This window comes from Panthera tigris, chromosome C1, assembly GCF_018350195.1.
Source record: "Panthera tigris isolate Pti1 chromosome C1, P.tigris_Pti1_mat1.1, whole genome shotgun sequence".
NCBI classification, from domain to species: Eukaryota; Metazoa; Chordata; class Mammalia; order Carnivora; family Felidae; genus Panthera; species Panthera tigris.
The window spans coordinates 208715948-208739703 of record NC_056667.1 but is presented as its reverse complement, the minus strand read 5'-3'; the positions used below and the strand labels follow the sequence as shown (position 1 = coordinate 208739703).

The 23756-nt window shown below is 45.0% G+C and overlaps 3 protein-coding genes across 3 annotated transcripts in view; 1 reads left to right on the top strand and 2 right to left on the bottom strand.

Annotated features, from left to right (window-relative positions):
- Positions 1–6018, top strand: part of LOC102966457 (thiamine transporter 2) — a 38506-nt gene extending 32488 nt beyond the window's left edge. The window contains exon 6 of the mRNA XM_042997675.1: positions 5431–6018. Within this exon, the coding sequence (XP_042853609.1) occupies positions 5431–5604 (174 nt within the window). The 3' untranslated portion in view covers positions 5605–6018. The remainder of the gene's footprint in view (positions 1–5430) is intronic.
- Positions 6019–11840: 5822 nt separating this feature from the next.
- Positions 11841–12176, bottom strand: LOC122240828 (small cysteine and glycine repeat-containing protein 7-like). Its single transcript, XM_042993927.1, has one exon. The coding sequence runs from the start codon at positions 12174–12176 to the stop codon at positions 11841–11843; it is 336 nt and encodes a 111-aa protein (XP_042849861.1).
- Positions 12177–21355: 9179 nt separating this feature from the next.
- Positions 21356–21712, bottom strand: LOC122240827 (small cysteine and glycine repeat-containing protein 7-like). The gene has a single exon (XM_042993926.1). The coding sequence runs from the start codon at positions 21710–21712 to the stop codon at positions 21356–21358; it is 357 nt and encodes a 118-aa protein (XP_042849860.1).
- Between the last annotated feature and the right edge of the window lie 2044 nt (positions 21713–23756).

The window sequence follows — 23756 nt, the reverse complement described above, 5'->3', positions numbered from 1 at the left end:
TAACCCAAAGAATAGCTGAAGGTGAAGCCAGATTTTCATTATCAAACAAAATACATGGATTTTCAATGAGTTTGGGTCCTGACCTTCAGACATTGTCTTGCTTTCCTACTCTTCTGTTCTAGTGGAAATGATCTGAATGCAGGTACCTTAGAGGAATTGGGGTTAAGGGATTGCATTTGAAGAAGGAGAAGAAGGGTGGATGTCCAGGTTGTTTAAGTTTAAAGTTTAAACAAATGTGAAAATATTAAATTAAGAAAGACTTTCATTAAAAGCTACGTACTTTTAAAGATATTAAAATAAGAAAGGCCTCGTTCCACTAAAGCCATCGACTCGTTATCGGAAAAACACATGACGCCATAGAACACCTAAAACTCCTGGATAGAAATTGAAGATTTTTTAATAAATGGCTGAATTGGTAAGAAATAAGAAAACGCCCCGGAGGTCAAAGCAGGAACAGGAAACCAGATAGATAAGGGCACACCGGGTCTGTCATGTGCTCCAGCATATGCTGGACTGATTCTCCCAGTGACCTGGAATGTTGGTTTTAGTGGCGACCCCAAATCTACACTGTCAGTGAGTGATGAAATAGAACATGAAATTACGGCGGGGGTGGGGGGATCTCCAGCAAAGAAGATGAACCGGGGTGATGCCAGAGGAATTTATTTTAGAGATTTGCTTCAAAAGCCAGCACTTACATAATTCCAGGGCCCAATTTCTACATGCTAAACGTTATTTTTCAAGCTGAGTATTTAGTTTAAAGTGCCCCTGGTTGGTAATGGCCCCAGGCACTTATACGTGTCCAAGTAAATGCTGTCTGGAAGACTGTCCTTCCATGCAGAAATCAAAAAACCTGCCGCAGATATAAAAGTCCAAAATCATGCATAGATATAAAGTACCATGAGCAAGCCAACTGAAGTAATAAAGAATCAGACCGACAGAGATTTGAGACAGAGGAATTAGCATCAGAATGTAAAGTAAGATGTTTACCACGTCGGTACACAGAGGAAAATGATAACATAAGAATGGAACAAGATACATCATGAATATCTGGGAAAAATAGAACTAACCAGAATTAGGAACTTAAACATGTTAAGGGCAACGTAGACACATACGTAGGAAAAATTACTGAATGGGAAGAAATCACCAAGAATGCAGCACAGAGAGTGAGAGAAGTGGAAAAATTATTCATACGCATGGGGATTAAAATGAGAAAGTTCAACAAATACCTATTTCGAGTTCTTTGATGAGATAATAGAGGTAATAGAGGGGCACATGGGTGGCTCAGTGGGTTAAGCATCCGACTTCGGCTCAGGTCCTGATCTCAAAGGTTTGTGGATTCAAGCCCCGAAGTGGGCTCTGTGCTGACAGCTCAGAGCCTGGAGCCTGGAACCTGCTTCAGATTCTGTGTCTCCCTCTCTCTCTGCCCCTCCCCCTGCTCATGCTCTCTCTCTCTCTGTCTCTCTCTCTCACTGTCTCTCTCTCTCTCAAAAATAAATAAACATTAAAAAAAATTCTAAGGTAGCAGAGAGGCAGATAAATATACACTGAGAATTTTCCACTAGTAATCAAAAGCATGTATTCTTAGAATTAAGAAGCCCCCAAAAATCTCAAAAAGAGTAAGTAAAAGAAAATTCATATCTAAACACACTGGGTTAAATGCAGAAAATCAAAGAAAAAGAAATCTTAAAAATAGAGAAACAGAACATCAGCTATAGAGAAATTATAATAGACCACGGACTTTTCAGTAGCTCACGCGGAAGTCAGAAAATCAATGACTTCAAGTGTCGGAGACAAAAACTGCCAGCCTGGAATTATAGACAAAGAGAAACCACATTTTAGAAAAGAGAGCAAGGAGGGCGCCTGGGTGGCTCAGTCGGTTGAGTGTCTGACTTCGGCTCAGGTCATGATCTCACGGTTCGTGGGTTCGAGCCCCGCAACGGGCTCTGTGCGGACAGCTCAGAGCCCGGAACCTGCTTTGGATTCTGTGTCTCCCTCTCTCTCTGCCCCTCCCCCACTCGCGCTCTGTCTCCGTCTCAAAAATAAATAAACATTAGAAAAAAATTGAAAAAACAAACAAATAAATAAATAAATAGGAGAGCAAGGAGCATCTGGGTGGCTCAGTCAGTTAAGCGTTTGGATTCTTGGTTTTGGCTCAGGTCGTGATCTCACGGTTCATGAGACCCAGCCCCACGTCGGGCTGTGTACTGACAGCACAGAACCTGCTTGGGATTCTCTCCCTCTGTCTCTCTGTCTCTCTCTCTCACCCTCCCCCCCTAACTGAGCTCTCCCTCTGTCTCTCCCTCAAACTAAACAAACATTAAAAAATAAATAAATAAAACTGAGGGCACATTAAAAAATAATAAATAAATAAATAGAAACGAGAGCACAGTGAAGACATTTGCAAACAAACGGAAATGGGATGAGTGTGTTATCACCAACAAACCTTTACAAAAGCAATTTCTCAAAGACGCACCTGAGGAAGAAGGAAAATTATCCCAAGAGGAAGGTATTTCCCAAAAGAAGGAATGTGAAGGAAAGAAAGAAAGAAAGAAAGAAGCAAAGAAACAAAGAAAGAAATAAAGAAGCAAAGAAAGAAGAAAGAAAGAGAAGAAAGAAAGAAAGAAAGAAGCAAAGAAAGAAGAAAGAAAGAAAGAAAGAAAGAAAAGCAAAGAAGAAAGAAAGAAAGAAAGAAAGAAAAGCAAAGAAGAAGAAAGAAAGAAAGAAAGAAAGGAAGAAAGAAAGAAAGAAAGAAGAAAGAAAGGTGTGAGTAAATCAAAACTTAAAAGTTACATTTTACATCTTGAGGAGTTTCTTTAAAAGATGTCCAAAGTACTCGACAACAGTGATATCTGTCAGCAGAAGGATGTTCAGAACGAAAGATTTTGTACTGTTGCAGAGGAGGGCAGGAATTACCGATGGGCCACTGCCGGGGGGGCAACACCAAGCGGGGAGCGGGGTGTAAGTCCCTCCGGCGGGGAGGTGGGTTTCATCACCTGCATTGTTCAAATTGCCGCAGCGTGACGATAACGACACGCAACAGATTTTGATCAGTTTTGCTACAGTTTTGAAGTTCTCTGCAGACAGTTCTCCCCCTTACTGCCTGTACCTGAAGCATACAACAGCCACCAGCGTCAGCTTAACACATCATTGCTTTGTTTATTTAAGAGCTGCTATTTCAAGTGTAACTAGGAAAGAATCAGACGTTGATTATGCAATTATTATACAGGAGAGAGAAATAAAGCATAGCACATGGAAAAACGGTCACACGAAAGAGTTCGAGAAAGGAGGGGAAAATTGAAGAGCGTGAGAAATAGGGAAAATAGGGCGGTAAAAAATACAAATAGGTTAATTGTCGCTAAATAATAAATTGACTCATGGGTTGAACTGCCAACACACAGGAAACAGGAGAAGCAGAAGAACTCATTAAGTGACGTCCACGGATGTCACCCATAAAACACCAGAGTCTGGGAAAGGACAGGTTTCCAACAAATAAAATGAAGACCGATCATGTCTTGAGAAATTCAGCAATCAATCACGATGTGTGGATCTTCTTTGAAATCTGATTCATACCCAGAAACTAAAACTATTCTGAGACAAGCAGGGAAATTTGAGCCCTGACTAGACAATACTAAAGAATTGTTAGGGTCCGCCGTTGAGTGTTCGACCCTTGATTTCGGCTCAGGTTATGATTCCTGAATTTAAAATTTTAAATGAAAAAAAGAAAATGAGAATAAAAAAAAAAAAAAAAGAAAACAATTATTTTTTTTCATTGTTAATTTTTTAAGTGTGATAATGATTTGTGGTTATGCTTTTGTGCATCTTTATTTTTATTTTTTTAATGTTTATTTTTGAGAGAGAGAGAGAGAGCGCGCGGGAGTGTGAGTGGGGGAGGGGCAGAGAAGCAGGCCCTAGGGTCTGAGCTGTCAGCACAGAGCCCGACGCGGGGCTCCAACTCCCGAGCTGTGAGATCATGACCTGAGCCAAAGTCAGACGCTTAACTGACTAAGCCACCAAGGTGCCCCCGTGCATCCCTATTTTTAAAGATACAAACTAAGGGGCCCCTGGGTGACTCAGTCAGTTAAGCGGCCGAGTCTTGATTTTGGCTCAGATCACGATCTCATCTCATCCCATGAGATGGAACCCTGGGGCTCGGCTCTGACATTGCTGAACCTGCTTGGGATCCTCTCTCTCTGTCCTTCCCCAGCTTGCAAGCGTGCCCTCTCTTGCTCTCTCTCAAAATAAATAAACATTTTTTAAAAAGATATAAACTGAAATATTCATTACATGATATGATACTAGATTCAAATTAATCTGTGAGACGAAAAGGTAAGTGGTTGGGGCACTATGGAAGCAAGACTGGCTATGAGCTGATAATTGATGAAACCAGATCACGGATTTATGGGCATTTGTATACTATTCTGTCCACTTTTGTGAATGTTTATAATTTTCCAAAAATAAAAGTTAAGTGATTCCAAGCTAGACAGACCAGGAAAAAAAAAAAAAAACGAATAAAGACAATAAAAATATTTTCAGGTTAGATTCTTACAACTATGGTCTATTTACAGAAAACACATCTAAAATGGAAAGACATCTAAAGTTTGGAGTGGGGAGGGAAAATTCATATGATGCAAACAAAAATTTTAAGAGTTAATATAGTTAAATTTTTTAAAAGACAAAGCATAATTAAGTCGTCTTGATCTATATATCTAAGGAGAGTCGTTAAAAATGACCAAAAGTCGGGGCACCTGGGTGACTCAGTCGGTTGAGCATCCGACTTCAGCTCAGTTTATGATCCCACGGTTTGTGAGTTTAAGCCCGTCATCAGGCTCTCTGCTGTCAGCACAGAGCCCACTTGGGATCCTCTGTCCCCCGCCTCTCTCTCTGCCCCTTTCTTGCTGGTTCTCTAAATAAATAAATAAATAATTTTAAAAAAAATGATTCAAGGTTAATGTATTATTCATTAGTAATATATCTGGGTTCTAAAATTCTACATATCTATTAATATCATTTCAATATTTTGGATAGGAACACTGTCAAGCATGTTACGGTCTAAGAAAAAAATGAACTCCCAATTTCATATACTAAATGTGAATAGAAAAAAAGGAAGAAAAACGAGAAGGAAGTCTATATAGAGTCTATATAGATGGAGAACTTCAGAACTACGGAAACAGTTGACATTGATTGAATTCTACTATGTGGGTACTTTTCTGTGCACCCTACATGTAATAACTCATCTAATCCTCACAACAAATGTGTAAATATGGGTATTATTGTAATTTTACAATTTGGAAAACTGAGGCAGAGAGGATCCATGATCTGTTTAAAATCTCACAGCTAGTAGTAAAGCATCATTACCTACCTGTAGTGTTGAACATCCATTTTTATATCATTCATGATTTCTCTCTTTTTTTTTTTTTTGTCTTCTTTTAGTTTTTAATCTATGGGAGTTATTTCTCTGTCATTGCTGGAATTTTCCTCATGAGAAGCATTTACATAATCTATTCAGCCAAATGCAGACAGGGAAGATGTAATTCTACTACTGACCAGAAACCACATGATCCAGAGGACTCCATTTCTGATATGAACACAGTGACGCAGTTTTAGCCTGGTCTCTCCTATCATGGACTCAGAAGACGGACTGTTCGGAAAATATATGGCGCTAAACTACATGGCATTTTAATTTTTTGTCCTAGATTAAGACACCGTAAAAGACAGAATTATCATCAACACTACATCAAAACCTCAGCTACGGGCTGGTGAGCAGGGTACAACCAAAAACTGGAGTTGACCAAGTTGAAACCAGCCATCTTTATGGCCTCGGTGAGCAACTGGGACCCTAAATACTATTTGAATACTTTGAAGTCCATCCCAAAACAACATGGAAATCAGACAAGTGGGACCATCCAAAAACAGAAACATGAAATATCCCAGAGTTAATGATATATATTAGCTTTCTGTGCCCAACCTCATAAAAGTGTGATTTGTTTTGATCTAGGTAATAAAGAAGTTTCTAGCACAGGTCTGATGCATATTAAATGATCAATACGTGATAACCGGGACTCCTGGGTGACTTGGTCAGTTAAGCATCAGACTGTTGATTTCGGCTCAGGTCATGATCTCAGGGTCATGATATCGAGCCTCGCATCAGACTCCCCACTGACGGCGCGAGGTCTGCTTAGGATGCTCGCTCTCCCTCTCTCTCTCTCTCTCTCTCTCTCTCTCTCTGCCCCTCCCCCACTCACCTGGGAGCACATGCTCTCTCTCTCAAAAAAAATAAAATATGCGATAACCATATTGTATTCATATTGTATACTACCAAAAACGTTAGAATGGGGAAAATAATTTAATTCCCCCAAAATGAGGCCAAAAAATTAAGGGAAAATTTTTCCTTAAACTTTACCATGACCCTGCATGAAAAGACTGAATGTTGTAATGATTTCAGTTCTTCTCAAACTAATTTATGAGTTTGTTGCAATTTGTGACGGTCTTATGTGTCCACTTGACTGGGCCAAGTTTCTCATTGATTCTAATAAGCACTAAAGGAGGTATTGCTGTGATGTATTTTGCAGATGTGATCAAAGTTCCCAATTAGTTGACTTTCAGTAAGGGAGATTATCCTAGATAATCTAGATGGGACCAATCCAATCAGTTGAAAGGCCTTAAGAGAAGAACTGAGCCTTCCCAGAAGAAGGAGACGTTCCATCTGTGGACAGGAGCTTCGGGTCATGCCTGAGAGTTCTAGCCCACGCGTCCTGATGGCCTGCCCTATGAGTTTTGAACTTAGCCTCATCAGCCCTGACAATCAAGTAAGCCAACTCCTTGAAATACATTTTTTTACTATATGTCTCCACTGGTTCTGTTTCTCAGGTTGAATCCTGATTGATACAGATTTTGGTACCAGGAGTGGTTGTTGAGGACACATCTACAAGGCCAACTTTTCTGAACTGTTTCTGGGTTTCCTGGAACTGGGTATCTAATCTAGTTAGGTTTTAAGCCACCATGAATCTGTTTCCGGTCATAAAGAGACCACTAACAGTCATGGCATGATGTAGTTTTAGACATACAAGTGTCACCATTGGGCCCTCCTAATCAAATACTACATTAGTTTCCTAATGATCTTATAACAAACTACCACAAATGGAGAGGCATTAAACAACAGGAACTTATTTTCTCAAAGTTATGAAGGCTAGAAGTCTGAAATCAAGGTGTTGGTGAGGTCCTACTTGCTCTCTGAAAACTTGGTCTCGGGGAGGGTTCTTCCTTGCCTCTTCCTAGATTTTAGCAGTTGCTGGCAATTCTTAGCCTCCCTTGACTTGTAGACACATCACTCCAGTCTGTTCTTCTGGTGTCACATGATGTTCTCCCTTTGTGTCTGTGTCTCTATGTCCAAAGTCCCCTCTTAGTATAAGGAGACCAATCATGTTGGATTTAGGGTTGACCCTAATAAAGTCACATTAATAGGTTCCAGATGAGCATCAATTTTGGACGGGACAATATTCAGCCCAGTTGAAATACCTATAGGAGGTGAGGTTCTGGATTGCTGTGTATTTGTCAGTTCAGGATGTTTTACTTAACCTGAAGAGAATAATGGAATTGGCAGGCTGCTCCTGGAGCAGTACACACACACACACACACACACACACACACATATATATATATTCTCACTGGAGAAAATAAGGGAGAAATAAGGATGACCTCAGGGCTTCAAATTCCCAGCTCAAAGTGCTGCATTAATGACCTGAAAGCTCTAATATCATCCCTGAAATAAACGCAAATCTCCTGCAGCCACAGAGCTGAGATTTCTGATAACCAGACCCAGAGTCTCATTCTGCAAGTGGCTGATTTACAACATAAATTGAATTCCTAACCCTGCAGGGTGTCTTCTGATAAAGGACACTCGTTGGGAATAAATGAAATCCTGAAAACTGGAATGGAGACATATGGTCAGATCTCAATAAAGCTGGGGACATCTGACCCCTAGATCTGCCAAGTCTTTGCCCTTAGAGGCTTCCCTTCCACCCCTGCTTAACGAGGGGTCCTATAATGGCAGCTGTTTCAGCAGGCCCCAAAAGGTAAAATACAAAATGTATGGAGAAGCATTACACTCCAAAAGAGACACATGGTTCCCCCAGCTTGTATAGAAACCTAGAAATCTAGATAATATGTGTGGAAATGGACCTTAAGGATGTAGGATCATGATAGAGGGAACATAAAGTTGGATCAAGTGGAATTTGTTGATATGGGTTGCCAGTTTGGTTGGTTAGCTGAAACATGAAGCCCACCCTAAAGAAGTTGAAATGCCAGAAGTGCCTTGGTGTGCTATAGAGGAAGGTATTCCAAAGCTTAGGCAAAGTATGATATTAGAGTGGATTTATCATGCGGATTTGTTCACCCAACATAGGAAGGTCCAGAAGACACATCTTTTACCGTAACTTTGAGAATATATTTGTGAGAGCAGCCCAGCGTTCTAGAACTCTGTGGCTGCTTTGCTCTATGGGTCAGAAATTCCAGTGGGAGCTGCTACCCGTGAACTGGGGACATTCAAATACAATGGAGATGATGGGATCCCAGGGTGGCAGGAGCCACATGGAGACATTGAGTTGCTAAAGACAAGATGGGTATGGTTACCATAATGGACAATGGAGCCAAAGCAGTGGTCAGAATAGTCTACCTCATGGATACTTGTGGTGTTGGCTGGTTGGTATCCCTAGAAAAGAAGTAGATGAGCAGTTTACCAAATTCTTACTTGATCTGCATGAGCGAAAGGGTTCTAATGAATTTTAAGCAACTTAATATTCAAGAGGAGTCATATGGAAAATGCTACCATTGCTTCATGATAATTTGGAGTCCGACGTTTTTTAGAGTAAAAAGTTGCCTAAAATCTAATCCATCCAGGAGTGTCTGGAATTTAAGCCCAAGGTGAATAAGCTTGAGGGTAGTAGAAAGAAATCCTTGGGCATAGGAGGCAGGACTTTTCCCATTGGAAAAGTCTTCAAAACCCTTTTCTCGGATTAGTTATCATGTCGAGACAAACAACTTCAGTTTCTACTCTGGGACTCTGTTTCTCTCTGTTGTATACTGAGTGAGCAGCCAACGTCTATCTTGCAATTCACAAATTCTCTCTTTGAGGGTGTCTTATTTTGTTGATTTTTTATTTCAACTCACGTATCTTTTTATTCCTGAGATTTTGATATCAATCTATTCTTGTTTTTACCTGTATTTTCACTATAAATCCTTCTTTTTTTTTAAATAGAAGTCATTCGCTTACTTATTGTCTTAAAGATCCAAAAATATATAATTTAAAAGACACTGTTAGTTCTACAAAGTCAATTTAATCTGAAATGAATTCATGTTGCAAGCTTATTTTGTTGTCCGTTCTTAACATTAGATATTTTCAAATGTGTGTTAGTTATTCAGCATTATATAACAAGTTAACCCAACCCTTGTGGCTTAAAACACTCCACATTTATTATCTCACAGTTTCTGAGTCCCAGGAATCTGGGCACATCGTAGCTGGGTCCTCTACTTCAGGGTCTCTTATAGGCTCCAGTCAAGGTGTTGACCAGGCTGTGGTCATGTCAAGGGGGCAGGATGCTGACTGGGCCATAATGCATTTCCAAGTTCATGTAATTGTTGGCAGGATTCAGCTCCTCGTGGCTACTGAGCTGAGAGCTTCAACTCTTTGCTGGCTGTTGACTGGAGACTCCCCTCAGTTCTTGGCCATGTGGGCCTTTCCAAGATGTCAGCTTGTTTCATCAGAGAGTGCAAGCCAACAAATCAAGAGTTGGCTTGAAGATGGAAGTCACAGACTGTTGTAACCTAATCAAGGATGTGATATCCTGTCACTTTTGTGGCATTCTCTTCACCTGTACCTAGAGCCAGCACATAATGAAGAGCAGATGATTTCACAAGAGTGTGAACGCCAGGAGGCAGGGATCGTTGGGCACCATGTTTGAGACTTCCTACTACAAGGAGGTTTTGAAATTTTGCCAGCTTCCTCTAGGTGAGAGTTGTTTTGCTTCCCCTTTCATTTCTTTTGCTTTCTCTCTCCTTACCCCAACTCTTGACTTGGCTTTTACCTGTCTCTAAGTTTTCCTAGAATATTTTCCTGCCCCACCTCCAAGCCCCATCCCATAGTGTAGTGGGATATCATAGATTGTTCTCAAGCCTGCAGATAATTTAAGACAATTTGTGAACTTGGGACGAGGTCCATATGTCTTTGATGGATACCAGTTCACAGGCCAGAGCCCCAGGTGGAAAAGAGTCATAGAATTTTTTCAAGACGAAAGGGGCCCCACCCTGGCACAAAATCCCAAAAGTTTGCCTTGCTGTCATCCCCTCTCTACATCGAATATCTGATCTCTGTGATCATATTCCCACTCTCCTCATGCCTACAGCGCACTTCTAGACCCTGACCCCAGCAAGGTCATGAATACAGCCTTGCAGTCAGCATTTCCATTCTATGTTTGGTCCACAGAAATAGTTCGCTTGTTTTTGAGCCTAGCTATGTGGTTCATTTATTTTATTAGACCATGTTATCTGCCATAGCTTCCCCCCTACCCTTTCTGGACAGATACATCAATGTGTGAAAATACTGGATCACCGTGATCCAAATTCTTGTCAGCCTATGGTCTCTACTGCTAATAAAACAGCTGGAAAAAGCTGTAGAAAATAATCAGAAAAAGAAAAAAGGAAATGAAAGGACAAGGCGGGGAGAGGAGAAGAAAGAAAAGAAAAGAAAGGAAAAGAAAAGAAAAGAAAAGAAAAGAAAAGAAAAGAAAATGGAAAACAGGAGAAGGGAAGAAAAAAGAAAAGAGCAGTTTACCCTCTTGTTGTAAATGAAATAGAAGCAGTGGAAAAAAAGACTTCCTCACTCAAAGAAGCACTGAAAACCCCCTTTCCACTGGGCTTCCTTTCATCAGATCTCCTTTTCATGTATCACTTTTGCTAGAGGTAGTTCAGAAGACAGAGGCACCAGGAGAATTTACAGCTCGAACGCATGTTTCAGATTTCTGTGAACGTTGCGGTGTACTGAAAAAGGTGAAAGAAGAAAACTGTATGCACAAAACAGCAGAAAGAAGGGAAGGAAAAGATTGAATGTGTCAACAAAAGAGACCCCGTGCAAAGCCCAGATGGTCTCAGGCCCACCATGAAATTCTGTATTTGAGTCCTGATGGGAATGCCCACGGAGGGTTCAATAGGCCACTAAAGGGGTATGTCCGTCCATACATCGACACAAAGGAACTGGACCTCTGGGGAGACGGCACACGGGGCTATAAGGGAGTGAGGGGTCTGTGAGGAGGGTGAAGTTTCACTGAGGGGAGATATTGGTCCCCAGAGACCTGGCAGGGGCTTCTAGGACCACCCTTGAACGTGCTGCCACCGTTGGGCTCTTAAGACTTCCTGCAAAGATAAATTCTCTCGCAATCTTCAGCACAAACCAGGATTCCACGCGCCCAAACACAACAAAGGCAAAAAGAACACTTTTGATGGACTTCTAGTTTTTATTTTATTAGGAAATTTAGACAGGATTATGCAGTGACTAAGAACACAGAAGAAAAAAGGGGAAAAAACTATGCAAGAAGACGAGAAAAAGTGGGCAAAGACAGAACTGAAAGCCAGTGGATAGTCCCAGCCAACCAGGTATTCGGAATCATGACTTCATTAGTAATTTGCACAATTGCTCTGGTGCTGGGCTGCATACGGATTTCTTCCATTAGGTAATTTCTCTTGGTTCGGGGACTTCTGATCGAAGGACTTAAGGCACCGAAGAGAGACAGGAAGGGAGTATTTTCAAGGCGGGGGAAGTGGAAGTCTTACCAGCTCTGCACACCGCAGCCTTAGCTGCAGCACTGCTTCTTGCAACAGCACGTCTGCTGACAACAGCACTTCTGCTGGCAGCAGCCCTTCCCGCAGCCACACGAGCCGCAGCCACACGAGCGGCGGCAGCAGCAGACCACGGGGACGCTGCAGCAGCCCCCGCAGCAGCCGCAGCAGCAGGGACAGCAGCTGGAGCAGCAGCCCACCCGGTAGCACCGGCAGGTGGTGCAGCTGCCGCAGCCGCCGCCGCAGCCGCCGCAGCCGCCGCAGCCGCCACCGCAGCCACTACCGCAGCCACCGCAGCCACCGCCGCAGCCGCCGCAGCCACCGCAACTTCCGCAGCCACAGCACCCCATGGTGTTGGCAGAGAGGACTCAGGAGAGGGGAGGAGGGAGACTCAGGAGGTGAGGGAGGTCTGGTGCCGCCTCCTGCTGGGGGAGGGGCTTATATACCAACCCGGGAGCAGGAGCAGGAAGACACGTGACCACTTCCTTGTTGCTATTTGGCTCTATTTACAGGGAAGAATCGCATCATCTCATGTGCTTCCCTTTTAGATATCTTTGGCTTCATCACCTGTGTAGTTTACTGTTTAAATAAACCTATATTCCAGTTTAAGTTTAAAACACTTACAAAATCTAGGGAATCCTCCTGGGAACCAGGAGCGTGGTGAGGCTACCAACGGGGCCAGGCAACATCTCCGTCTTCCCAAGCCGCCTGTGCCCGCGGGGCGTGCGGACCACACCCGTCATCAGGCAGCCCCTGGGTCAGGTGATCTGTGAGCTCTGAGGGAGCTGCTACAGTGAAGGTCAAGGTGTCGTCCCTGACCTCAAAGAGCTTGGGATAGAAATGACCCTGGGAGCTGGGGATGTGAATTGGCAACAGATTCAAAGGTCACTGCCAAGGCCAGATGCCATCATTGCATTTGTTGGCCAGGGGAAACTAAAGATACCATTGTGATTTTTTTTTTTTTTTTTTTTTTTTTAATTAGGCTCAGGGCCAGAACTTACAACCCTGAGATCAAGACCCGATCTGAGATCAAGAGTTGGATGCTCAACCAACGGAGCCCCCCCGGGCGTTCCAATAACAGTATTTCTATCCTTTTTTTTTTTTTTTTAAACAGGCTCCATACCCAATGGGGGGCTTGAACTCATGATTCGGAGATCAAGAATCAGATGTTCTACCGCCTATGCCAGCCAGGCACCTTGTCATGGTGATTTCTTATACCCAGGTCATACTGATTTATTTTATTTTATTTTATTTTATTTTATTTTATTTTATTTTATTATTTATTTACTTTTGAAACAGAGAGGCGGAGTGCAAGTCAGGGAGGGGCAGCGAAAGAGAGGGAGACACAGAATCCAAAGCAGGGTCCAGGCTCTGAGCTGTCAGCACAGACCCTGACGCGGGGCTCGAACCCAGGAATTGGGAGATCATGACCTGAGCCAAAGTCGGATGCCTAACGGACTGAGTCACCCAAGCAACCCCTGATTATTTTAAAAATGGAAATAAATCCTCTTAAGAGTCTGCATTTTAATGGTGTAATCCTCAGTGTATTTTGCTCTGGATGAGGAATTAGTTTTTGGCTTTGACATCAGTTGATGTCTGCTAAGGAGGCTGACCTAGGCATTTTTGAGAGCAGGGTGGTACCTTGGGGGACACAGGTGCAGAGGCCTGAGAAGTGAGGAGAGGCCTGATGTGGGGAGAAAGAAGTGTGAGATGTGGTGAATGTGTAGCTGGGGTCCTGTGGGGTCTGAGGACTAGCGACCAACAAGGAGGCTGGAAAAACAGAAGACAAAAGGATGAGAGCAAAAGCGGGCTCTGTACTGTGTGTGTTGATGGAGGGCACTCTGGCCTTTCAGGGAGTTCTGAGGACCTTCGTGGGGATCTTCAGAGATCAACAGATTCCCCAAACTACGTTTTGTAAATGGCTTGCTGCTCGGAGTTTATTTTCCCAGTCCAGTGAGATTGTCCTTCAGGAATCTGAGTGACAGAAAATGCTGTAAGGTCCCCGGGGCATGTTGACATTGTTATTAATGATCCCAAACTATCTATTTTTGTGGTATGTGGACTAGAGCCTTTCAACCACCGGGGGGGGGGGGGGGGGTGCTTGAGCTGGGGTGGGGGGGTGCAGTGGGGCAAGAGATAAGAGGTTTTAAGAGATTTGAGAGCTTTTAAGGAAGCAGAATCAACAGAATTGGAAAGAAGACCAGAAATGGGGCTGAGAGAAACAAAGGATTCAAAGCCGAGATTTTAATGGATTGTCCATTTGATGGAGAAGGCATGCAGTGGAGGAATATACCTTTTGTGTTGTGGGGTTGGTGATTATGCCTTGAGTCTGTGGCCTGGGACATGGCAGGTGCCTCGGAAAAGCCTTGGGAAGAGGGCAGAGCACCAGTTGGATGTCGGTGGATTTGGGGTGTGAAGGAGATTCTAAATGGGAGGAAGGGATCCGTGAAATGCACATGGAAATTGAAGCCACGGTTCTGGATGTGAGCACGTAGGGAGGGAGTATAGTGGGAGAGAAGGGAGCGTCGGGTCAAGACTTTCAGTAGAGAACTTTTGGGGTTGAGGGAGAAAAGAGGATCATTTAGTTTAAAAATAGTCCACATTTCTTTGGAAAGGTAGCTGTGAACATGTAAACCTCGCAAGAACCAAAGGGACCCATTTAACAAGGTGTGAGCCACACAACAGTGATAGATGTGACAAAATCAGAGACAAATGGTTTGTTCAACTCGGTTGTTCATATGGACTCGACCTCTTGGAAGTTTCTGTTAGAGCCGGGGGTGGGGAGGAGGGGAGGGCTCCAGCTGAATATATGGAGAGAAAATCACCCAGGAGAAAAGGAGCTGGCAGTAATCAAGTGCTTTCTTAGGTTAACATCTCAAAGGTTCAGCTGTGTTTCTGTGGAAATGGAGATCACCTCCCAAATGTGAGCATCTCTTAGTCTGCCTCTAAAATGACTGTGAGAAGGGGCACCTGCACGACTCAGTCGGTTAAGCGTCCAGCTCTTGATTTCGGCTCAGATCATGACCTCACGGTTCATGAGATGGAGCTCTGAGTCGGGCTCTGAGCTGACAGCACGGAGGCTCCTGGGGAGTCTCTCCCTCGCTCTCTCTCTCTGCCCCTCCCCTGTGCACGTGGGTGCTCATTCTCTCTTTCTGTCTCAAAATAAATAAACATTAAAAAAATAAAATAAAATGACTTTAAGAAGAAAAGCTAAAATTAGCAAATGTATTGGGTCAAATGTCATCGGCTAGAATGTAAACAAGGAACAACCCTAGATGAGCTTATCGTGGAAGCTGCGGCAATGAGGAAGTGCTCAGGGTCACGGGTCCTGGGCGGCTCCATCCCCACCTGCTTCGAGATGCTATATAAGCCCCTCCCCCCGCAGGAGGCGGCACCAGACCTCCCTCACCTCCCGAGTCTCCCTCCTCCCCTCTCCCGAGTCCTCTCTGCCGACACCATGGGGTGCTGTGGCTGCGGAAGTTGCGGCGGCTGCGGCGGCGGCTGCGGTGGCTGCGGTAGTGGCTGCGGTGGCTGCGGTGGTGGCTGCGGCGGCTGCGGCGGCGGCTGCGGCGGCGGCTGCGGCGGCGGCTGCGGCGGCGGCTGCGGCGGCGGCTGCGGCGGCGGCTGCGGCGGCGGCTGCGGCAGCTGCACCACCTGCCGGTGCTACCGGGTGGGCTGCTGTTCCAGCTGCTGTCCCTGCTGCTGCGGCTGCTGCGGGGGCTGCTGCAGCGTCCCCGTGGTCTGCTGCTGCCGCCGCTCGTGTGGCTGCGGCTCGTGTGGCTGCGGGAAGGGCTGCTGCCAGCAGAAGTGCTGTTGTCAGCAGACGTGCTGTTGCAAGAAGCAGTGCTGCAGCTAGGCGGGCCACGTGGCCTCTGTCCCTGCCCAGGAGACCCTGGAACGTTCCTCTGCTCCATTCGCCTGCCCCACCTGTCCTCATGTGCTGTTCTGAGACTGACCCTCTTTGCTCCTGCACTGAGGTTCCTGTTTTTGTTTTTTCTTCTGCTTTGGGTGTTTTCAGGTTTCCCATCTGAAAAGTTTCTAATCAAATAGCCAACAGTGAAAACAAGGACGAGAGCACAACATGCTCGCTCTGAATGAAGAGCTGACCTCATGGGGCTCCGTCAGATAGGATCGCAATTAACGTTCTTTAGACCTAGGTGATTATTTCCTTCCCATGTCTGTGCTTCTACCTCTGCTCCTTTTTTAATCTTGTATTCCTATTTGTCGACAGCGTTTTTCTAAATGTCCTAATAAATACAAACTTTTAACATGAAAAGTTTCTTTTTGCCTTTGTTTTGATTTTACCATATCCCACCTCCCGGAACATCTTAATCTCACTTAAAAGTCACTTGGAAGATGGGCAGTGAGAGCAGAGCAAGGCAAGGAACCATGAGAACAGCCTTCCTGCCCCCGCTGCCCATGCATTTCAGCTACTAACACCAACAGAGCACTTGGAAGTGATTTACCTACAACCGGAATTCTGTTTTGAGATGATGGTTTCAGTTACAGGGAAACAAGGGTCCCTAATTGATTAAAAATGCTGTTTTATTCACAAAGAGCCATTTCAAACAAATGTTCAGAAATACATCCACTACCAAAATATGGAGGGCTGCATTTGCCTTAGATTCCCATCTACTGGGGCCACTTATTCTTCGCATCAGGGGCAGAGCCCCACCCCTGCAGAGCAGGCCCCGTCACTTTCCCCTATGAATTTAGCGAGCAGTACACATTTAGACTCTCGGTATTATTAGTTTAGCTTTCGATCTCCCTAACTACAAAAAGTAATGCCATCAGGCTGTGCTAAGTGGGTCAGCTTTGGTGGATGTGGGATTTCTCTTCGTTCTTTTCTGTTTATATTAATTTAACCTTGGTTGGGGTATTGTGAAGGCTCAGGCTTACTTTTGGCTTCATTTCAGATCTTACTTAGTAACTTAAACTTTGATGGATGTTTTTAAGTTTTATTTTTGAGACTCATGAGCTTAGAAGGGCTCTGACTAGTCCTCTAATCTGTGTCCTTTTGCCAGACTGTGCTAGTCCATTCTGTTTTATTTATTTATTCTTAAATTTATTTTTAAAGTTTATTTATTTTGAGACAGAGAGAGAGAGAGAGAGAGAGAGAGAGCGTGAGAGGGGGAGGGGCAGAGAGAGAGAGAGAGAGAGAGAATCCTAGGTAGGATTCGCACTGTCAGCACAGAGCCCGACTCAGGGCTCGAACTCACAAAACTATGAGATCATGACCTTTTCAAAAGGAAACTACAGTTCAGTTGGTCCTCAATAGCCTCATTCCCTTGGAAGATACCAATCAAAATACAAATGACATTTTATGATTCAGATTATGAGTAGTATTTAGAAGGATTTAAATATTTTGGAAGAATGTGCTTTCTGTTGACAAATGTTCCCTGAGAAACCCCTAGCTATAAAGGCAGGTTTGAAGCCAGTTCAAAGATGGAGTAGATCCTGCCTTGGAGGGTCATTGGGTGGGGTGGGTTGTGTACAAAGAATTATAATCCAAGGCCAAGTGTGATACTGGCTGTAGGCATCTCCATCAGAGGTGCAGAGGTAGTTCTTGAAAACATCCAGAGTGGTTTCCATAGCGCTGGATCTCGTGACTTCTTGTTCCCTGTGGAGTCCTCTCTGTCACGTTTGCTCTGGTTTGGACCAGAGCCGGAGAGTGGCAGAGCCTATCGTCACTGCAACGTGAGGGTCGGCCCTTGTCTTTGCAATAACTGTCCTCATCTTTTGCCCCGAGGCACACATTTCCCAGACGGACGGAGTGCTGAAAAGAAAGAGGTGGGTCGCAATTTAAGGGAAATATTTCTGTAGTTCAACTGAACTCAGCAAATGTCTTCATTTTCCAATCTGATATTATTCTCACTTTGTTTTCCCAGTGATTCAGACGGCCTAAATGAAGACCGATATTTGCGATTGGATCCCAGACAGGCACGTTCAAGCAACTGACGCGAGACGTGGGATATGCGCTCACACGGAGTGCTCTTCCCGTGCTTTCCAGCCCTCGCCACCAAGCCCCGATACATGGATCCTGTCTGACTGCCTTGTGAATTTGTCATAGCTTCATAGAGTGGGAATGAGTGTGGACCCTGCTCGGGAGGAAGAAGCGAGAGCCGAGTGTATGCAGGCAAAGTAGGAAGCACACTGCACACGCATGCCACATTGTGGGTACAACAGCCCTACATTTCCTCCTTCTTTTTTTCAACTTGATTATTTAAAGTTTATTTATTTATTTTTGAGAGAGGTGGGCGTGGGGCTAGGGACAGAGGGAGATTGGGAATCCACAGCGGTGCAGAGCCCAACGTGGGACTTCATCCCATGAGCCATGAGATCACGATCTGAGCTGAAATCAAGAGTCGGATGCTTAACTGACTGAGTCACCCAGATGCCCCATGCTTCTTTCTTTTAAGTATCAGGGACAGCTTGTCACACAGATTCACCTAAGCCACAGCATCAATTTAGCCTTGTGACTCAGGACCCCCATAAACACACGTATTGTTGACAGTCATCAGGCGTGTCCCAAAAGAAGTATTGTTTTGTCAGGGCGGCCCTGACAAAATACCATACATGGGGTGGCTTAACCGCCAGGAATTTATTTTCTCACAGTTCTGGAGGCGGGAAGTCCAAGATCAAGTCCAAGTTCCGTGGCTCAAGGCCCGAGATGAAGCTGGCAGTGGGTTTGGTCTGCAGCCTTTCTCCTCAGCTGCAAGATGGCTGCCTTCTTGTTCTGTCATCGCACGGTCTTCCTTCTGGGCACGTCTGTGTCCTAATTTTCTCGTCTTCTAAGAACACCAGTCATATTTGTTTAGAACCCACCTTAAGGACCTTCTTTGGACTTCATCACCTCTTTAAAGAGCCCATTTCCAAACATAGTCACATTCTGAGATGCTGGGAGTGAGGGCTTCGACATCCGGATTTGGGGGGGATGCAATTCAGCCCATAACAAAAGAGTAACAAAACATACAGAAGTCTAATGCTTTGTCCTTCATTTACGTGGTTTTGTTAGTGACCTTTGTTTAATATAATATGGAATTTGCTTTTTTTTTTTTTTCTGCCAATAGCCATTACAGATTTACCCTTACTTTCTTTTCTATATCAGATTGTCAGCTAACTAACAAAGGAATTGCGTCTTGGTGTCCCTCCCAGGACCCAGCACGATGTTTGACAAATAAACGTTCTAGAACGGTCGCCGGTTCGCCCTGCTGCCTGGATCCTTTCTTCACCCGTTGATGTCAATACTGAGTGATGGCAACTTAGCCAATCCTGACAGCCCCCATCTCCTACTTTTACTGCCTGAAAAAAAGCTCACATCTCTAGTGAGCAGGACGGGGAGAGCAGAAGCTGAAGACGTGCTACATCTTTGATGCTCGGAGGGCCGCGTGTCCCAGGATTCGGCCGGTCAACCTCACTTTGTGGGAAAACTGCCACAAGGAGTCCTCAGTGAGGAAAGGCTGGGGGAGAGATGGATGGGACTCTCTCTTGCTGAGAATAGTTATGTGACAGGAGGTGGTTCTAAAGGCGGAGGCTGGGGGTGGCTCAGTTGGTTGAGCATCTGATTTCAGCTCAGGTCATGATCTCACAGTCCAGAGTTTGAGCCCCGCGTCAGGCTCTGTGCTGACAGCTCAGAGCCTGGAGCCTGCTTCCGATTCTGTGTCTCCCTCTCTCTCTGCTCCTCCCCCTGCTCATGCTTTGTCTCTCTGTCTCTCTCTCTCAAAAATAAAATGAAATAGAAATTAAAAAAAAATAAAGACAGAGCCAGGCAGAAGTGTGAGTCAGAGGATGGGGACCATGGGATAAACTCTAGAGGCTGAGAGTAACTACGGAGTGCCGAGTAGTCAGAGGGCACTAAATAAAAGCTCAGGGCTCTTGGATGCGGAAAAGGAACCAGACATAGAGATGGGTGGGTGTCAACTTAGAGTCTGAGGAAGCTCACGTCAGACCTCCTTCTCAAACCCTATCTTCTGAATTCCCAGGGGCAAGGAAGACTATCTCTTCAGGGGCTCCCTTTGGGGGTCTTACTTTACATGGTTACTCAATTCCTGTTTCCTTTTGTGATTTCATTGCATTTGGTCACTTCAGCCTATTTAAGCATCTGTCTTTGTCAGGCTCTACCTAGAATGGCAAGGAAATACCCCACGTGGACTTGTGGTGTTGGAGCAAGAATGTCCTTCTCCTGGGAGACAGACCCCAGGAGCTTGGCTTCCCTCAGCCCCAGCCCCACCGCCAGACTCAGCCGGGAGTCCCCTGCCTCCTTTCTCTCTCGGCCCACTGCTAAACCAACCACGATGGATCAAGAATCTGGAATCTACACAGAAAAGAACCAGCAGGGAGCACTATGGGAAATTAACAGAAGGGGGTTTGCGGGACACATTTTATTGTGTGTGTGGTGCGGACTCCTTCGGACAGAGCTGGAGGTGTGGGATGGAAGTTGCCCATTTTGATTATGTTGAATCTAAACCTCCTCTTCTGCCCTTACATCTGAAGGCTGACTTTGTAGTTTGCGGTGGATGACAGACAGCCTTCCGTGGCGTCTGCCATGGATCCGGCAGAAACTTCTGGAAGGGATGCACAGGAGGGTATGGATGCTTAGCCGGGCGATGGCTGAATGGGAAGCACTCATGGACCACAGAGCTAATGGGCAAAGAGATGCAAAAAACCCGAGGCTTCCATTTATGTTGCCTTTTGGGGAAATTCTCAGCAACGAGGCCATAACAATCAGGATGGACGTGCAGTAGAAGAAGACTCTAGGAGCAAAAAGTGACCATCATAAGTGATAAGCCTCAAAAGTTTTGACCATGCCCCTAAGTGATCGGACGATCATGGAAGGTGTGTATGGATGCCCATGCAGTCCGTCTTCTGTTGCTAAGACTCTATCAAGGGAGAGATTTGGGAAGAGTTTCCTCTATGACATTCAGCTGTTAAGACAGAGGATGTGCCCCTGAGTTCCCCGCTTCTTGAGAAACCCACAGTGGGTTGACCATTCACTAATCCACCTATATGTGTTGCAAACAATTCAGCTTTGGTTCATCGCTGTCTTCACATACGTACTATCTGCCTCATCTGTTGAGATTGAAATGCATTTTCCCCCAGGGATCGACGGTTTAGAGGCTGGGAAGAAAAAAAGAAATGGGTCTTCGAGGCGGGTTCAGCCTAATTTATTAGGACGACAGTTGCTTTGCATTTACAGAGACGGCAAATGCAGTGGCAAAACCAGGACATAAATAAACACAAAGTCAAAGGCGTTTCGAGAAGGGAGAACATTAGCTATCCCGATTCATTTTTGTCGAGGACGAGATTCGAATGCGATTGACAGAGGAGACTACACATTTATTACTTTGGTTGGTGTTTATTACACGCAGATGGGACGACAGAAACTACAGGAGCGGGGGATTCCGATGGATTGGGGGTAAGGCTCAGTCATGCTGGTGACTGAAAAGTGAGGAGCAGGCCGGGAGGGAGGGGGACGTCTTACCTACAGCAGGGTCGCTCGAAGCACGTGCCCAGATGCCAGGCCGCCCGCCTAGCTGCAGCACTGCTTCTTGCAACAGCACGTCTGCTGACAACAGCACTTCTGCTGGCAGCAGCCCTTCCCGCAGCCACACGAGCCGCAGCCACACGAGCCGCAGCCACACGAGCCGCAGCCACACGAGCGGCGGCAGCAGCAGACCACGGGGACGCTGCAGCAGCCCCCGCAGCAGCCGCAGCAGCAGGGACAGCAGCTGGAGCAGCAGCCCACCCGGTAGCACCGGCAGGTGGTGCAGCTGCCGCAGCCGCCGCCGCAGCCGCCACCGCAGCCACCGCAGCCACTACCGCAGCCACCGCAGCCACCGCCGCAGCCGCCGCAGCCGCCGCAACTTCCGCAGCCACAGCACCCCATGGTGTCGGCAGAGAGGACTCGGGAGAGGGGAGGAGGGAGACTCGGGAGGTGAGGGAGGTCTGGTGCCGCCTCCTGCTGGGGGAGGGGCTTATATACCAACCCTGGGGGAGAGTCCTGACCCAGGACTCAAGGCCATTTCCCTGTTGTTGTTGTTGTTGATGCAAATATCCATAGCAGAACCTCACATGGCCTTTTGTGCACTTCCTTAATGGGTCCTTCTGACTTGTAAACCTTGCTAAATTTATCTTTTACTTGTCTTTTTAAGGCCCTGTTTAAAATAGGACAGGAAGTAACTATGAAATCCTGGGGTTTTTTTGTTTGTTTGCTGGGGGGGGGGGGTGGTTTTGGAGGATTTGGGGCAATTTTTTTTCTGGTAGAAGTCTAAGTGGGTCAGAGTTTCCCTTGGGTATGTTTCACATTTCTTGGTCCTATCAGCCCAGGTCAAAGATTTTTTTTTTTTCATTCTTGTACCATTTATTACCATTTGCGAAGTGGTGAAGCATCCTTTTAGACAGAAGAGGACATTTTGAGATTCAAAGGGAAAGGTGATCCCAGGTCATATTATTTCGTCCTCCCAAGGCAGAGTTCCTTGGGTGTTTCTTCATCCTGTAACATCAGTTAGGAGGGGACTGTGGTTCCAAGGAGAAGGGATCCAGTGTTATCAGGGGTTATTACAGAGCGTCCTTCACATTCTGCCAGATGATAGAAGCACATCCTGAGCACAACATTCCCAAGCCATGTGCCAGACTCGAGCAGCCTTCTGCTATCATCAGCCTATTAAAAGAGAAAAACAAACCTCTAGGCTCAGTCCCTAGTGATCGTGGACCAGCCCGCCATGGACTGCTTCCTTGAATTGGTTGCTTCCATTCGGCCATCCGTATTCAGATCACTCTTTCCAGTTAAGGGTAAATAGTGAAGGCAATCAGCACAGTCTGCAGGTCAGGTTCTGTCGACTATTGAGGAATATGAAACTGCTTTTACCGGCCATCCCCCTGGGACAGTCCGAGTGGCACACAAATGAGGCAAGCCCAGGTGTCCTGTCAGCCCCCTGAATGAGCCTGAGTCAAAGGAGCTTGGAATAATGTTATGAACCGGGCCTTTAACACAGGACACACTTCAGGTTACTTTTTAGTTGCTGTTAAAGAAGCCTTAAAACTTAACTAAGGAGGTAAATGACCTGTACTCTGAAAACTATAAAACTTTGGTGAAAGAAATTAAAGACAACACAAGTAAATGGAAAGATAGTCTATGTTCATGAGCTGGAAGAACCAACATTGTTAAAATAAAATAAAATACTACCCAAAGCAATCTGCACATGCAATGCAATCCTTATCAAAATACCAACAGCATTTCTCACAGAACTAGAACAAATAATCCTAAATTTCTACGCAACCAAAAAAGACCCTGAATAGCCAAAGCAATTTTGAAAAAAAAAAAAAAGAGCAAGACTTGATGTATCACAATCCAAGTTTTCAAGGTGTACTACAAAGCTATAGTAATCAAAACAGTATGGTACTGGCCAAAAAGAAGTACATAGATCAGTAGAACAAAATGAAGAGTCCAGAAATAAACCCAAGCTTTTATGGTCAATTAGTCTATAACAAAAGAGGCAAGACTATACAATAGGAAGCAGACAGTCTCTTCAGCAAATCGTGTTGGGAAAACTGGGCAGTTACATGCAAAAGAATGAAATTGGACCACTTTCTTACACCATATACAAAAGTAAACTCAAAATGAAAGACCTAAATGTGAGACCTGAAACCATAAAAGTCCTAGGAAAAAAACAAAACAAAACAAAACAAAACAAAACAAAAAACAAAACAAAACAAAAAACATAGGCAGTAATCTCTTTGACATCAGCCACAGAAATATTTTTCCAGAAGTGCCTGGGTGGCTCAGTTGGTTAAGTGACCAACTCTTGATTTCAGCTAAAGTCATGATCTCACAGTTCATGGGATCAAGTCCTGGGTCAGGCTCTGCACTGATAATGTGGAGCCTGCTTAGGATTCTCTCTCCCTCCTTCTCTCTCTGCCCTTCCCCACAC

Excerpts from the sequence above, each read along its gene's own strand:
- LOC122240828 (XM_042993927.1), bottom strand. The coding sequence starts at position 12,176 with ATGGGGTGCTGTGGCTGCGGAAGTTGCGGTGGCTGCGGCGGCTGCGGC.
- LOC122240827 (XM_042993926.1), bottom strand. The coding sequence starts at position 21,712 with ATGGGGTGCTGTGGCTGCGGAAGTTGCGGCGGCTGCGGCGGCTGCGGC.